Source organism: Oncorhynchus gorbuscha, linkage group LG03, assembly GCF_021184085.1.
Source record: "Oncorhynchus gorbuscha isolate QuinsamMale2020 ecotype Even-year linkage group LG03, OgorEven_v1.0, whole genome shotgun sequence".
NCBI lineage: Eukaryota > Metazoa > Chordata > Actinopteri > Salmoniformes > Salmonidae > Oncorhynchus > Oncorhynchus gorbuscha.
In genome coordinates, this window is record NC_060175.1 from 93,924,642 (window position 1) to 93,940,542 (window position 15,901).

Here is a 15,901-nt window from a genome sequence, read left to right on the forward strand (position 1 = left end):
ATTAAATGTCAGGAATTGTAAAACTGAGTTTAAATGTTTTTGGCTAAGGTGTATGTAAACTTCCCGAATTCAACTGTATGTGTGTGGATACCAGGGCCTGAACAATGCGGTGGCTCTGGACTTCCACTATGCAGAACAGATGCTCTACTGGACAGACGTGACCACTCAGGGCTCCATGATACGACGCATGAACATCAACGGCAGTAACATAGAGGTAAGTAGGGCGGTTGTCCGGTCTGTGACTCTCTCATTGAGTCTAAGGACAGCTGGACAGCTGGCTAGTCCTTGACTCTGATTGTACCATTGATCTGTTAGTGACTCTGATTGGTCAGTTGACCTGTTTGTGACTCTCTGGTTGGGCAACTGACCTGTTAGTAACTTTCAGATTGGACATTTCCCCGGTCTGTGATTCTCATTAGACAGTAGGCTAGTTTATTTCTCTCTTATTGGACAGTTGGCCTTCCTGTGGCTGTGATTGGACTGTTGGCCAGTCTATGACTCTCTGGTTGGTCAGTTAGCCAGTATCTGACTCTCTGATTGGCTCTTGTCCAGGTGCTGCACCGGACCTCCCTCAGTAACCCAGATGGATTGGCTGTAGACTGGGTGGGAGGGAACCTTTACTGGTGTGATAAGGGGCGGGACACCATCGAGGTGTCCAAGCTCAATGGAACCTTTCGGTCGGTCTTGGTGAACGCCGGCCTGAGGGAACCACGCGCTGTGGCTTTGGACGTACGCAACGGGTAAGAGGCACAGCCCAGCACTAGAAACTCCTGCATGGTCTGAGACTGGAGCTTTGTCACATGATAATGAAATATAATGGTATATTAAGGACAGATATTCTTCCTGACAACATGTCCAGATTGAGGCTACAACTAAATCCTCTCACTGTCAACTGTGTTTATTTAACATGGGTAAATATTTGCATTAACAAGATTCAACAACTGAGACATAAACTGAACAAGTTCACAGACATGTGTTTAACATAAATTGAATAATGTGTCCCTGAACAAAGGGGGGTTCAAAATCAAAAGCAACAGTCAGTATCTGGTGTGGCCACCAGCTGTATTATGTACTGCAGTGCATCTCCTCCTCATGGACTGCACCAGATTGGCCAGTTATTGCTGTGAGATGTTACCCCACTCTTCCACAAAGGGATCTGCAAGTTCCCAGACATTTCTAGGTGGAATGGCCCTAGCCCTCATCCGATCCAACAGGCCCCAGACGTGCTCAATGGGATTGAGATCCGGCCTCTTCGCTGACCATGGTGTGGGATGGGATGTTGATGTAATGGTGTAATAATGGGATGCTGATGTAATGGTGTAATAATGTGATCCTGATGTAATGGTGTAATAATATGATCCTGATGTAATGGTGTAATAATGTGACAATGATGTAATGGTGTAATAATATGATCCTGATGTAATGGTGTAATAATGGGATGTTGGTGTAATGGTGTAATAATATGATCCTGATGTAATGGTGTAATAATGTTACAATGATGTAATGGTGTAATAATGTGACAATGATGTAATGGTGTAATAATATGATCCTGATGTAATGGTGTAATAATGGGATGCTGATGTAATGGTGTAATAATGTGATCCTGATGTAATGGTGTAATAATATGATCCTGATGTAATGGTGTAATAATGTGACACTGATGTAATGGTGTAATAATATGATGCTGATGTAATGGTGTAATAATGTGACACTGGTGTAATGGTGTAATAATATGATGCTGATGTAATGGTGTAATAATGGGATGTTGATGTAATGGTGTAATAATATGATGCTGATGTAATGGTGTAATAATGGGATGTTGATGTAATGGTGTAATAATATGATGTTGATGTAATGGTGAAATAATGGGATGCTGATGTAATGGTGTAATAATGGGATGTTGATGTAATGGTGTAATAATGGGATTTTGATGTAATGGTGTAATAATGGGATGTTGATGTAATGGTGTAATAATATGATGTTGATGTAATGGTGAAATAATGGGATGCTGATGTAATGGTGTAATAATGGGATCCTGAAGTAATGGTGTAATAATGGGATCCTGAAGTAATGGTGTAATAATGGGATTTTGATGTAATGGTGTAATAATGGGATGTTGATGTAATGGTGTAATAATATGATGTTGATGTAATGATGAAATAATGGGATGATGATGTAATGGTGAAATAATGGGATGCTGATGTAATGGTGTAATAATGTGATCCTGATGTAATGGTGTAATAAGTGATCTTTGATTTTATGGTGTAATAATGGGATGCTGGTGTAATAATGTGATGCTAATGTAATGGTGTAATATGATGCTGTCCCCTGTCCTGTTCATCAGGTACCTGTATTGGTCAGACTGGGGGGACAACCCGCATATAGGGAGGATCGGGATGGACGGCTCCAACAGAAGTGTGATTGTAGAGGATAAGATCACCTGGCCCAACGGCCTCACGCTGGACTTAATCAATGACCGCATCTACTGGGCCGACGCCAGAGAGGACTACATCGAGTTCGCCAGCCTGGACGGAACTAACAGACACACGGGTAATGTATATTGTCATAGACAGAGAGATTACTACATTACAATTGCCTTCATGGAACATCAAACCGCTGTCGCATAATAGGTTATGTAATTATGTAAAACGCACACACGACATGATGCCATAGACCAGGTCACAGTGGTGCTGGGGATAGCCCTGCCACAGTACACAGGCCCAATGGACAGAGAGAGAGAGAAAGAAGACTGTTGTTCTGTCAGACTACTGGTGAGGATCTCACATGGATGACGTCTGAATACCTTGTTACCAAACTTAGAACAATACATAATTACTGTCAGCCAATCAGCCATGCAGAACAATGCAGGGATACAGAGGAAGTTCCTGATTTGAATTCCTCACATTCACAAACCTCAGTTTGACACTAGAGCACGTTGCACACAAAGCATGCCTTCAGATGATTTATCACCTCGCCCATGTCTTTGTCTTCATGGAGGTTTCATAGTAGAGTTGGGATCCAAAGTTCTGTGTGTGTTCTGTATGTGTGTTCTGTGGGCCTTGTCCTGACCTGACTGACCATGGTTCCCATTGCCTGAAGCAAATTAATATTTTGGTTCTGTAGGTGGACACCGTTCTTGCAGTCAAATGACCAAATCTCCCTCTAGTGGCCTCATGGGTGGAATGTAATTGATATTTTTCAACATTATTTTTAAAAAACACACAAAAAAATCTGCCGTAACTATGCCGAACAGTTTTGTTGTCTTCTGTGATGTATATAAAGTGTAGTATTGGAATGCAAACTCTAAATGTAATACATTATAACTGTATATCTGACAAGGTACAGGTGTCTTCTTTCTTTAAACCCATAACCATGTGTGTGAGGTGTATACTTTTCTTTCAAAGTAGATTTATTTAAGAAGATGCTACATAACCCAGAGATAGTAATGATGCTACAAAACCCAGAGATAGTAGTGATGCTACATATCCCATTGATAAGGTAATGATGCTACATAACCCAGAGAGAGTAATGGTGCTACATAACCCAGAGATAGTAGTGATGCTACATATTCCAGTGAGAGTGTAGTGATGCTACATAACCCAGAGATAGTAGTGATGCGACATATCCCAGAGATAGTAGTGATGCTACATAACCCAGAGATAGTAATGGTGCTACATAATCCAGAGATAGTAGTGATGCTACATATCCCAGAGATAGTAGTGATGCTACATAACCCAGAGATAGTAATGGTGCTCTATAACCCAGATATAAATTAGTGGTGCTACATAACCCAGAGATAGTAGTGATGCTACATAACCCAGAGATAGTAATGATGCTACATAACCCAGATATAAAGTGGTGATGCTACATAACCCAGAGATAGTAGTGATGCTACATAACCCAGAGATAGTAATGGTGCTCTATAACCCAGATATAAATTAGTGGTGCTACATAACCCAGAGATAGTAGTGATGCTACATAACCCAGAGATAGTAATGATGCTACATAACCCAGAGATAGTAGTGATGCTACATAACCCAGAGATAGTAGTGATGCTACATAACCCAGAGATAGTAATGGTGCTACATATCCCAGAGATAGTAGTGATGCTACATAACCCAGATATAGTAATGATGCTACATAACCCAGATATAGTAATGATGCTACATAACCCAGAGATAGTAGTGATGCTACATAACCCAGATATAAAGTGGTGATGCTACATAACCCAGAGATAGTAGTGATGCTACATAACCCAGATATAGTAATGATGCTACATAACCCAGATATAAAGTGGTGATGCTACATAACCCAGAGATAGTAGTGATGCTACATAACCCAGATATAAAGATAGTAGATAGATGCTACATAACCCAGATATAGTAATGATGCTACATAACCCAGATATAAAGATGGAGATGATGCTACATAATCCAGAGATAGTAATGATGCTACATAACCCAGAGATAGTAATGATGCTACATAACCCAGATATAGTAATGATGCTACATAACCCAGATATAGTAATGATGCTACATAACCCAGAGATAGTAATGATGCTACATAACCCAGATATAGTAATGATGCTACATAACCCAGATATAGTAATGATGCTACATAACCCAGAGATAGTAATGATGCTACATAACCCAGAGATAGTAATAGTGCTACATAACCAAATCAAAAATCAAAAAATCAAATCAAATTTTATTTGTCACATACACATGGTTAGCAGATGTTAATGCGAGTGTAGCGAAATGCTTGTGCTTCTAGTTCCGACAATGCAGTGATAACCAACAAGTAATCTAACTAACAATTCCAAAACTACTGTCTTATACACAGTGTAAGGGGATAAGGAACATGTACATAAGGATATATGAATGAGTGATGGTACAGAGCAGCATACAGTAGATGGTATCGAGTACAGTATATACATATGAGATGAGTTTGTAGACAAAGTAAACAAAGTGGCATAGTTAAAGTGGCTAGTGATACATGTGTTACATAAGGATGCAGTCGATGATGTAGAGTACAGTATATACATATGCATATGAGATGAATAATGTAGGGTAAGTAACATTATATAAGGTAGCATTGTTTAAAGTGGCTAGTGATATATTTACATCATTTCCCATCAATTCCCATTATTAAAATGGCTGGAGTTGGGTCAGTGTCAATGACAGTGTGTTGGCAGCAGCCACTCAGTGTTAGTGGTGGCTGTTTAACAGTCTGATGGCCTTGAGATAGAAGCTGTTTTTCAGTCTCTCGGTCCCAGCTTTGATGCACCTGTACTGACCTCGCCCATAGATAGTAATGATGCTACATAACCCAGAGATAAGGTAGTGATGCTACATAACCCAGAGAAAAAGGTAGTGATGCTACATAACCTGGATATAAAGTTGTGAGGTACTGTCATGCTGTCATGAATGTCTAATGCTCCATATCCATTTTCCTTGTGTTGGTCGTTGGGCATTGTGTGCCCATGGGTTATTTGACTGACAACATTGTGATGTAATTATGGCCCCCAGAGTTATGACCTGACTAGGAAAATGTCTTGGACCCAGGTTTTCCTGGTCAAGTCATGTGGTGGCCAGGTAAAACCTAGTGTAATGTGATACTAATTGCCTCAGTACTGTATGGCTGTGTGTTTGTGTCCACAGTGCTTACCCAGGACGTCCCCCACATCTTCGCCATGACTCTGTTTGAGGAGTACATCTACTGGACTGACTGGGAGACCAAGTCCATCAACAGGTGTCACAAGACCCTGGGTATCAACAAGACCACCCTGGTCACTACCCTCCACCGGCCCATGGACATCCACATCTACCACCCTTACCGCCAGCCTGAGGGTACGAGATACGCATGTACAACACACATACACACACACACATACACACTTACACATACTCACACACAACCACACTCAAGCACGCACACCCAATGTAGTTGTTCCAGTTGAAACAGTCTCCCTCTCCCTGCTATGGTTCCAGTGTTTAACCACCCGTGCCAGACAGACAACGGTGGCTGTAGTAACCTGTGTCTGCTGAGCCCTGGAGGGGGCTACAAGTGTGCCTGTCCCACCAACTTCTACCTGGCCAACGATGGACGCACCTGTATGTCCAACTGCACTGCCAGCCAGGTGAGGGACTGTGTGATGATATGGCCATAGGGGGGCCAGACAGCTAGGGGGCAGCAGAGCCTTTTGTGGAATGGGGACTGCTTTGTGATTGGTTAATTAAGCATAATTATCTCCACAGTACCTACTGTACAGTGTGTCATCAGCTTGCGTTCACTCTCTTTCTCTCTCTCCTCCTCTCTGCTCCTCTCACCTTCTCTCTCATTCTCTCTTCCTCTCTCCTCTTCTTCTATGTTCTCCTCTCCTCCTTTGTTCTCCTTTCCTCTCCTCCTCCCTCCTCTCTCCTCCTCTGTCCTCTCTACTCTCTCTTCCTCCATCCCCTCTCCTCCTCTCTCTTCCTCTCGCCTCTTCTCTCTTCCTCTCCTCCTTCTCTCCTCCCCCCTTCTCATCTCGTCCTCTCATATCTCCTCCTCTCTCCTCCTCCCTTCTCATCAAGATCATAGGTGTATAAAGTGACATTATGTGAAAAAAATTGTTTCCCAATCTCAGTTCTAGCCTTAGGAACAGAAAAAACAGCAGCGACTGTGAACGTTGTCCTCATCTCCTCTCTGCTCCTCTCTCCTCCTGTCTCATACTCTCTCCTCTTTTCTTCTCCTTTCTCCTCCTCTCCTCCTCCCACCTTTCTCCTCCTTTCTTCCTCTCTCTTCCTCTCTCCTCCCTCTCTCCTCTTTTCTATCCTCTCCTCCTCTACTTCTCTCCTCCTCTTTTTCCTACCCTCCTTTCTCCTTCTCTCGTCCCTCCTCTCTCTTCCTACCTCCTCTCTCCTCCTCGCCCACTCTCTCCTCCTTGCCCACTCTCTCCTCCTTGCCCACTCTCTCCTCCTCGCCCACTCTCTCCTCCTCGCCTACTCTCTCCTCCTCTCGCCAATCTCTCCTCTCGTCCTTTCTCCTCTCTCCTCTCCTCTCCTCCTATTTTTTCCTCTCTCCTCCTCTCTTCTCCTCCCTCCTTGTTCCTCCTCCCTCCTCTCCTCCTCCTCATCCTCTCCTCTCTCCTCCTCCCTCCTCTCTCCTCTCTCCTCCTCCCTCCTCTCTCCTCTCTCCTCCTCCCTTCTCAACAAGATCATACGTGTATGAAGGGGCATTATGTGAAAAAGATTGGGAAACAATCTCAGTTCTAGCCTTAGGAACAGATAAAAACAGCAGCGACTCCTCTCTCCTCTCTTCTCCTCTCCTTGTCCAGTTTGTGTGTAAGAACGACAAGTGCATCCCCTTCTGGTGGAAGTGTGACACGGAGGACGACTGTGGGGATCACTCGGACGAGCCAGCAGAATGCCGTGAGTGAGCCACTTTTTCATCCAAAGTGACTACAGTATAGTACAGTGACTGCATACATTTCTAGTGTGCGTATGTGGTCCCTGTGGGAATTGAACCCACGACCTTGGCAAAGCCAGTGCTACGTAAATGATGATAAGTGAATGAGGAGTATGTGGATGCAAAGTCTCATGTATGTTTCTGCGGGGATCTGAGGTTGTGGTGGCTGAGACGACAGGGTAGGAGAGGAAGATGGTTGGTGAAACTGCTATGGGCCTGTTTCAGACTTTGAAATAACCTCTGACTCCGTTGTTCCCTGTAGCTAAGTTCAAATGCCGGCCAGGCCAGTTCCAGTGTGGGACAGGCATCTGTACCAACCCAGCTTACATCTGTGATGGGGACAACGACTGCCAGGATCATTCGGACGAGGCCAACTGTGGTACATACTCTTTTATGTTCTCTGTCTGTTTCTCTGTCTGTCTGTCTGTCTGTCTGTCTGTCTGTCTGTCTGTCTGTCTCTCTCTTTCTCTCTCACTCTCTATATATTTCTTTCTCACCCCCATACTCTTTCTTTCCCTCTCTCCTCCCCCTTCTGTCTATACCTTGTTCTCTCTCTGCCTCGTTCTTTCTATGCATCGTTCTCTCTCTGCCTCGTTCTTTGTCCTTCAAATCTTCACCCCCTAACATCTATTCCTACCAGTCCTCTGTCGTCTCTCTGACACGTCTTGTCTGTCATCTCTCTGACAAGTCTTGTGTCTGTCATCCTCTGTCGTCTCTCTGACACGTCTTGTCTCATCATCTGTCATCTCTCTGACACATCTTGTGTCTGTCATCATCTGTCGTCTCGCTGACACGTCTTGTGTCTGTCATCCTCTGTCATCTCTCTGACACGTCTTGTGTCTGTCATCCTCTGTCGTCTTTCTGACACGTCTTGTGTCTGTCATCCTCTGTCGTCTTTCTGACACGTCTTGTGTCTGTCATCCTCTGTCGTCTTTCTGACACGTCTTGTGTCTGTCATCCTCTGTCGTCTTTCTGACACGTCTTGTGTCTGTCATCCTCTGTCGTCTTTCTGACACGTCTTGTGTCTGTCATCCTCTGTCGTCTTTCTGACACGTCTTGTGTCTGTCATCCTCTGTCGTCTTTCTGACACGTCTTGTGTCTGTCTATGTGTGATTGTTCTCCAGATATCCACGTGTGTCTGCCCAGTCAGTTCAAGTGCTCCCACCCCAGCCGCTGTATCCCGGGAATCTTCCGCTGTAACGGACAGGACAACTGTGGAGAAGGCGAGGACGAGACGGACTGCCGTGAGTCAACACCTCCTCTTTTTCCTTCCTATCTCCTCATCTGCATGCTTTACTGCATGTTATACATGTAGTATGGTGATGCTGCTGTGTTGCACATGGTCTCTATGTAAAATAGATTGTATTTCAGAGAGACCAACCTGGATAGATGAATGTTAAATAAGAAATATACTGTTGTTATGGGTTGCTCTCTCCAGTCAGTAACAGTCGTCTGTCTGTTCTCGCTCCCTCTAGCCGAGGTCACCTGTGCGCCCACCCAGTTCCAGTGTGCCATCACCAAGCGCTGTGTCCCTCGTGTCTGGGTGTGTGACCGTGACAATGACTGTTTGGACGGATCGGACGAACCAGCAAACTGCAGTAAGACACCACTCCTTTGTTTCAGAGGACTATTCTAGAATAATGACAGACATGAATATCAAGTTCAATATCCATGTTGCAGTAGAATACCTGTTTCTGCTAACATAACAAACTATTTTTATTATTTCACCTTTATTTAACCAGGTAGGCTAGTTGAGAACAAGTTCTCATTTGCAACTGCGACCTGGCCAAGATAAAGCGTAGTAATTTGACACATACAACAACACAGAGTTACACATGGAATAAACAAACAAACATAATGAATTGCAGATGCACTAGATCTTTCAGACCTCATCCTCCTTCCACTTTATACTCAGTCTGTCATCTGGCCTGTGATAAGCCTCAGTCAGTCCCCTCTCCTAACCCCCCCATCCCACCTCCTCTTCCTCTCCTCCCCCTTCTCTCCCACTCCTCCCCTCTCCTACCCCTCCTTTCCTCCCCCTCCTCTCCCCCTCCCCCCTATCCCACCCCTCCTCTCCTCCCCCTCCAGCCCAGATGACGTGTGGTGTGGATGAGTTTCGCTGTAAGGACTCTGGTCGCTGCATCCCGGCCCGGTGGAAGTGTGACGGGGAGGATGACTGTGGAGATTCATCTGACGAACCCAAAGAAGAGTGTGGTGAGTGTTCTGTCTGTCACACAGGAAACGGAAAGCTCCAACAAGGGCTACAAAGCATATCTCTGGATCCTCACCGTAGAATCTAGAGGACCGGTACAGCATCCATTACACTTTAATACAAAATTCACTCTCTCCCTCTCTGAATTCACTATAACAACCCTTGAGATTGCCAACAAGATCATATGTGTATTGTAGAGGGGTATTTATCTCCTCTATGAAGGTTCATGCTATGGTGTTAACCTCCTGTACGGTTTGTATGTACTGTGGTGTTATAGAGCTGAGGGTCTGACCCTTGTCTCTGTGTAGATGAGAGGACATGTGAGCCATACCAGTTCAGGTGTAAGAACAACCGCTGTGTCCCGGGTCGCTGGCAGTGTGACTATGACAACGACTGTGGGGACAACTCGGACGAGGACAAGTGTGGTATGTCTCTCTGTCATTCCTGTTACACGATCCTTGTGACCCCATATCAATTGTTTGATTCTTGTGTGTTTGTTTTGCTTCCCAGTGTCTGTAGATGTTTTGTAACACACACTGAGACATTGTCATTTAGTTTGTCCTTAACTCATCTGTGATGTGTCCCACCTCATCTAATGTTTACCTTTCATTTCCCTCTCACTGACCTGTTGGCATGAGCCAGAGGTAGGTCTCCACTTTCAACCATCCCCATTTCAACCCAACCCCTAATGTCACTCTGCTCCTCCCCTCCCATTGCAGTCATGTATATGTCTGATGCTGTCCATTTCAACCCAACCCCTAATGTCACTCTGCTCCTCCCCTCCCATTGCAGTCATGTATATGTCTGATGCTGTCCATTTCAACCCAACCCCTAATGTCACTCTGCTCCTCCCCTCCCATTGCAGTCATGTATATGTCTGATGCTGTCCATTTCAACCCAACCCCTAATGTCACTCTGCTCCTCCCCTCCCATTGCAGTCATGTATATGTCTGATGCTGTCCATTTCAACCCAACCCCTAATGTCACTCTGCTCCTCCCCTCCCATTGCAGTCATGTATATGTCTGATGCTGTCCATTTCAACCCAACCCCTAATGTCACTCTGCTCCCCTCCCATTGCAGTCCCATTTCATTGCAGTCCCCTCCCATTGCAGTATGTATATGTCTGATGCTGTCCATTTCAACCCAACCCCTAATGTCACTCTGCTCCTCCCCTCCCATTGCAGTCATGTATATGTCTGATGCTGTCCATTTCAACCCAACCCCTAATGTCACTCTGCTCCTCCCCTCCCATTGCAGTCATGTATATGTCTGATGCTGTCCATTTCAACCCAACCCCTAATGTCACTCTGCTCCTCCCCTCCCATTGCAGTCATGTATATGTCTGATGCTGTCCATTTCAACCCAACCCTCCCCTCCCAAGTCATGTATATGTCTGATGCTGTCTGCTCCTCCTCCCATTGCAGTCATGTATATGTCTGATGCTGTCCATTTCACCAGCCCCTAATGTCACTCTGCTCCTCCCCTCCCATTGCAGTCATGTATATGTCTGATGCTGTCCATTTCACCAGCCCCTAATGTCACTCTGCTCCTCCCCTCCCATTGCAGTCATGTATATGTCTGATGCTGTCCATTTCAACCCAACCCCTAATGTCACTCTGCTCCTCCCCTCCCATTGCAGTCATATATATGTCTGATGCTGTCCATTTCAACCCAGTCCCTCTGATATCTCCTCAGACAGTGACAGGTCAAAAGTAGGGCTTTTTTCTACAATCAAGTATTGTAATTTCCTACATGACCACCTGAGGCCACTGTACTCAACAAAGTTGATGACTTATTTTCTAAGACGTTAACTTCTGGGACCTTCCCAGTTGTGCTGGGAGCACAATTGACCTAGCGTCGTCCGGGTTAGGGGAGAGTTTGGCCTGCTGGGATGTCCTTGTCTCATCACGCTCTAGCGACTCCTTGTGGTGGCCGGGCGCATGCACGCTGAAATGTGTCGCCAGGTGTACGGTGTTTCCTCCGACACATTGGTGAGGCTGACTTCTGGGTTAAGTGAGCAGTGTGGCTTGGCGGGGACGTGTTTCGGAGGACGCATGGCTCTTGACCTTCGCCTCTCCTGGAGTTGCAGCGATGGGACAAGACTAACTACCAATTGGGTATCGCAAAATTGGGGACAAAAAGGGGTAAAAAGTAAAACAAAATAAGCAGAGTGAAAAGCACACAGCTTTTTTACCAGTTTCAGTAAAGATGCAATGTTGTTTATCAGGCACCTAGGACATCTTCTATTCAATCTCTGGAGCTCTCATTTCACCATCATTGTTTGGCCTCCCTCTATGTGTCCCTGCTTGTGGTGTGTTGTGAGGTGTTGTGGTTTGTTGTGTTGTGTGGTGTTGTGTGTTGTTGTGAGGTGTTGTTGTGTTGTGAGCTATTGTGTGGTGTTGTGTGTTGTTGTGAGGTGTTGTTGTGGTTTTTGGTGTGGGTTGTTGAGGTGTTGTGAGGTGTTGTGTTATGAGGTGTTGTGTTGTGAGGTATTGTGGGTTGTTGTGTTGTGAGGTGTTGTGGGTTGTGGTGTTGTGAGGTATTGTGTGTTGTTGTGAGGTATTGTTGTGGTTTTTGTTGTGAGTTGTTGAGGTGAGGTGTTGTGAGGTGTTGTGTTGTGAGGTATTGTGGGTTGTTGTGTTCAAATCAAATGTATTTATAAAGCCCTTCTTACATCAGCTAATGTCACAAAGTGCTATACAGAAACCCAGCCTAAAACCCCAAACAGCAAGCAATGCAGATGTAGAAGCACGGTGGCCAGGAACCTTGTGTTAGGTTCTTATTTTCCAGAGTAAATAACTCAGACACTAGAGAAGCTTTAATCAGATCTGTTATACTCATAGACATTATTTTAACAGTTTTGGAAACTTTAGAGTGTTTTCTATCCAAATCCACTCATTATATGCATATCTTAGCTTATGGGCCTGAGTAGCAGGCGGTTTAATTTGGGCACGCTTTTCATCCAAAATTCAGAATGCTGCCCCCTACCCTAGTGAAGTTAACAGGAAGCCAGTGTAGAGAGGCTAGCACTGGAGTAATATGATGTTGTTGGGAGGTGGTGTGTTGTGAGGTGGTGTGTTATGATTTGTTGTGAGGTGTGTTTTTGTGGTGTGTTGTGAGGTGAGGTGATGTGGTGTGATGTGTTGTTTTGAGCTGAGGTGTTGTGGTGTGTTGTGAGGTGCTGTTATGTGTTGAGGTGGTGTGTTGTCTTTTGTGAGGTGTTGTGGTGTGTTGTGAGGTGCTGTGGTGTGTTGTGAGGTGCTGTGATGTGGTGTGTTGTGATGTGAGGTGCTGTGGTGTGGTGTGAGGTGCTGTGGTGTGTTGTGGTTGGTTGTGAGCTGAGGTGTTGTGTTGTGAGGTGTTGTGTTGTGGTGTGAGGTGCTGTAATGTGTTGAGGTGTTATAGAGGTGTCGTGGTGTCTTGTTGTGAGGTGTTATGAGGTGGTGTGTTGTGATGTGCTGTCTTGTGGTGTGTTGTGAGGTGGTGTGTTGTGGTGTCTTATGAGGTGTTGTGGTGTCTTATGAGGTGGTGTGAGGTGCTGTGATGTGCTATGGTGTGAGGTGGTGTGAGGTGTTGTGGTGTGAGGTGCTGTAATGTGGTGTGGTGTGTTGTGAGGTGTTGTGGTGTGAGGTGCTGTAATGTGTTGTGCTATGAGGTGTTGTGGTGTGTTGTGGTCTGTTGTGTTGTGGTGTGAGGTGCTGTAATGTGTTGTGATGTTAGGTGTTGTGAGGTGGTCTGTTGTGTTGTGGTTTGAGGTGCTGTAATGTGTTGTGATGTTAGGTGTTGTGAGGTTCTGTAATGTGTTGTGAGGTGTTGTGATGTGTTGTGGTGTGGTGTGAGGTGCTGTGATGTGTTGTGGTTGGTTGTGAGCTGAGGTGTTGTGTTGTGAGGTGTTGTGGTGTGTTGTGCTGTAATGTGTTGTGAGGTGTTATGAGGTGTGTGGTGTCTTTTTGTGAGGTGTTATGAGGTGGTGTGTTGTGATGTGCTGTCTTGTGGTGTGTTGTGAGGTGGTGTGTTGTGGTGTCTTATGAGGTGTTGTGGTGTCTTATGAGTTGGTGTGTTGTGGTGTGAGGTGCTGTGATGTGTTGTGGTTGGTTGTGAGCTGAGGTGTTGTGTTGTGAGGTGTTGTGGTGTGTTGTAATGTGTTGTGAGGTGTTATGAGGTGTCATGGTGTCTTTTTGTGAGGTGTTGTGAGGTGGTGTGTTGTGGTGTCTTATGAGGTGTTGTGGTGTCTTATGAGGTGGTGTGTTGTGGTGTGAGGTGCTATGGTGTGAGGTGTTGTGAGGTGGTGTGTTGTGAGGTGTTGTGGTGTGAGGTGCTGTAATGTGGTGTGGTGTGTTGTGAGGTGCTGTAATGTGTTGTGATGTTATGTGTTGTGGTGTGGTCAGTTGTGGTGTGTTGTGGTGTGGTGTGAGGTGCTGTATTGGGTTGTGAGCTGAAGTGTTGTGTTGTGAGGTGTGGTGTGGTGTGAGGTGGTGTGTTGTGAGGTGTTGTGGTGTGAGGTGCTGTATTGGGTTGTGAGCTGAAGTGTTGTGTTGTGAGGTGTGGTGTGGTGTGAGGTGGTGTGTTGTGAGGTGCTGTATTGGGTTGTGAGCTGAAGTGTTGTGTTGTGAGGTGTGGTGTGGTGTGAGGTGGTGTGTTGTGGTGTGAGGTGCTGTATTGGGTTGTGAGCTGAAGTGTTGTGTTGTGAGGTGTGGTGTGGTGTGAGGTGGTGTGTTGTGAGGTGTTGTGGTGTGAGGTGCTGTATTGGGTTGTGAGCTGAAGTGTTGTGTTGTGAGGTGTGGTGTGGTGTGAGGTGGTGTGTTGTGAGGTGTTGTGGTGTGAGGTGCTGTAATGTGTTGTGCTATGAGGTGGTGTGTTGTGTTGTGTTGTGGTCTGTTGCGTTGTGTTGCGAGGTGTTGTGAGGTGCTGTAATGTGTTGTGGTGTGAGGGTAGGTGATGTGTGTTGTGGTGTGGTCAGTTGTGGTGTGTTGTGTGATGTGTTGTGGTCTGTTGTGAGGTGCTGTAATGTGGTGTGGTGTGAGGTGTTGTGAGGTGTTATGAGGTGTCATTGTGTGTTGTGGTGTCTTATGAGGTGTTGTGGTGTGTTGTGAGGTGATATAAGGTGTCGTTGTGGTGTCTTATGAGGTGTTGTGGTGTGTTGTGGTCTGTTGTGAGGTGTTGTGTTGTGGTCTGTTATGAGGTGTTCTGTACAGTACTCTCTCCCCTGTGAATTTGGACATTTACTAAAAACAACACGTATTTGGAAACCATTTCCAGCTAAGCTATACAGTATAATGTTTGTTATGTGAGACCTGCGTTGCTGTATCTTTACAGTCCCACGGCAGTGCTCAGAGAGTGAGTTTGCCTGTACCAACGGACGCTGTATCGCTGGGAGGTGGAAGTGTGATGGAGACCATGACTGTGCTGACGGATCTGATGAGGTAACACACCTGACTCAACCATAGCAACATATCTGAGTTAGACACATGTGTAATAGATAACGCTACTGACTCATACTGTAGGGGAGAGTGGGGTAAGTTGAGCAATTCTTAACATTCAGCATCACTCCGTCAAGGCAAATATTCAAACAAAGATATCTACATATATTTCAGGACGGTGTGTACGTACACCTGGAAATAATCTGAATTAATGTAAATATTACAGTTTTGAAAACATAGCGTGTCCCAAAAAAATTGTCTCTTGGCACAACTTATTCCCGTGTATGAGGTAAGTTAAGCCACAGGACAGAGTAAGTTAAGCCGCAGGACAGGGTAAGTTAAGCCACAGGACAGAGTAAATTAAGCCACAGGACAGGGTAAGTTAAGCCACAGGACAGAGTAAGTTAAGCCGCAGGACAGGGTAAGTTAAGCCAGAGGACAGGGTAAGTTAAGCCGCAGGACAGGGTAAGTTAAGCCACAGGACAGGGTAAATTAAGCCACAGGACAGGCTAAGTTTAGCCACAGGACAGAGTAAGTTAAGCCGCAGGACAGGGTAAGTTAAGCCACAGGACAGGGTAAATTAAGCCACTGTTATGCAGGTGAAAGAGGACCCAAAAGCGACTTAACAGAAACAGAGTTTATTCAAGTCCAAACAGGGAATAACAGACATCCTCTAGTCTGTAGAGGGGAATAACAGGAGAAGCGGCCACAGACTGCAGGTCGCTTCGGGTAGGCGCAGGCCGTAGTTGACAGAGACACCTGCTCACACGCAGCATCTGATGAAGGCAAAAAACACGACAGGACAGGGCGAAACACAATCAC

General features: G+C 45.4%; 1 protein-coding gene across 1 annotated transcript in view; it reads left to right on the forward strand.

The window, feature by feature from the left end:
- Positions 1 to 15,901, forward strand: part of LOC124032265 (low-density lipoprotein receptor-related protein 1-like) — a 265,328-nt gene that overhangs the window by 220,323 nt on the left and 29,104 nt on the right. The window contains exons 59-70 of the mRNA XM_046344528.1: positions 95 to 214; positions 553 to 740; positions 2,345 to 2,550; positions 5,661 to 5,849; positions 5,991 to 6,139; positions 7,316 to 7,409; positions 7,709 to 7,825; positions 8,571 to 8,690; positions 8,922 to 9,044; positions 9,535 to 9,660; positions 9,967 to 10,083; positions 14,976 to 15,082. Coding sequence (XP_046200484.1) covers positions 95 to 214; positions 553 to 740; positions 2,345 to 2,550; positions 5,661 to 5,849; positions 5,991 to 6,139; positions 7,316 to 7,409; positions 7,709 to 7,825; positions 8,571 to 8,690; positions 8,922 to 9,044; positions 9,535 to 9,660; positions 9,967 to 10,083; positions 14,976 to 15,082 — 1,656 coding nt within the window. The remainder of the gene's footprint in view (positions 1 to 94; positions 215 to 552; positions 741 to 2,344; positions 2,551 to 5,660; positions 5,850 to 5,990; positions 6,140 to 7,315; positions 7,410 to 7,708; positions 7,826 to 8,570; positions 8,691 to 8,921; positions 9,045 to 9,534; positions 9,661 to 9,966; positions 10,084 to 14,975; positions 15,083 to 15,901) is intronic.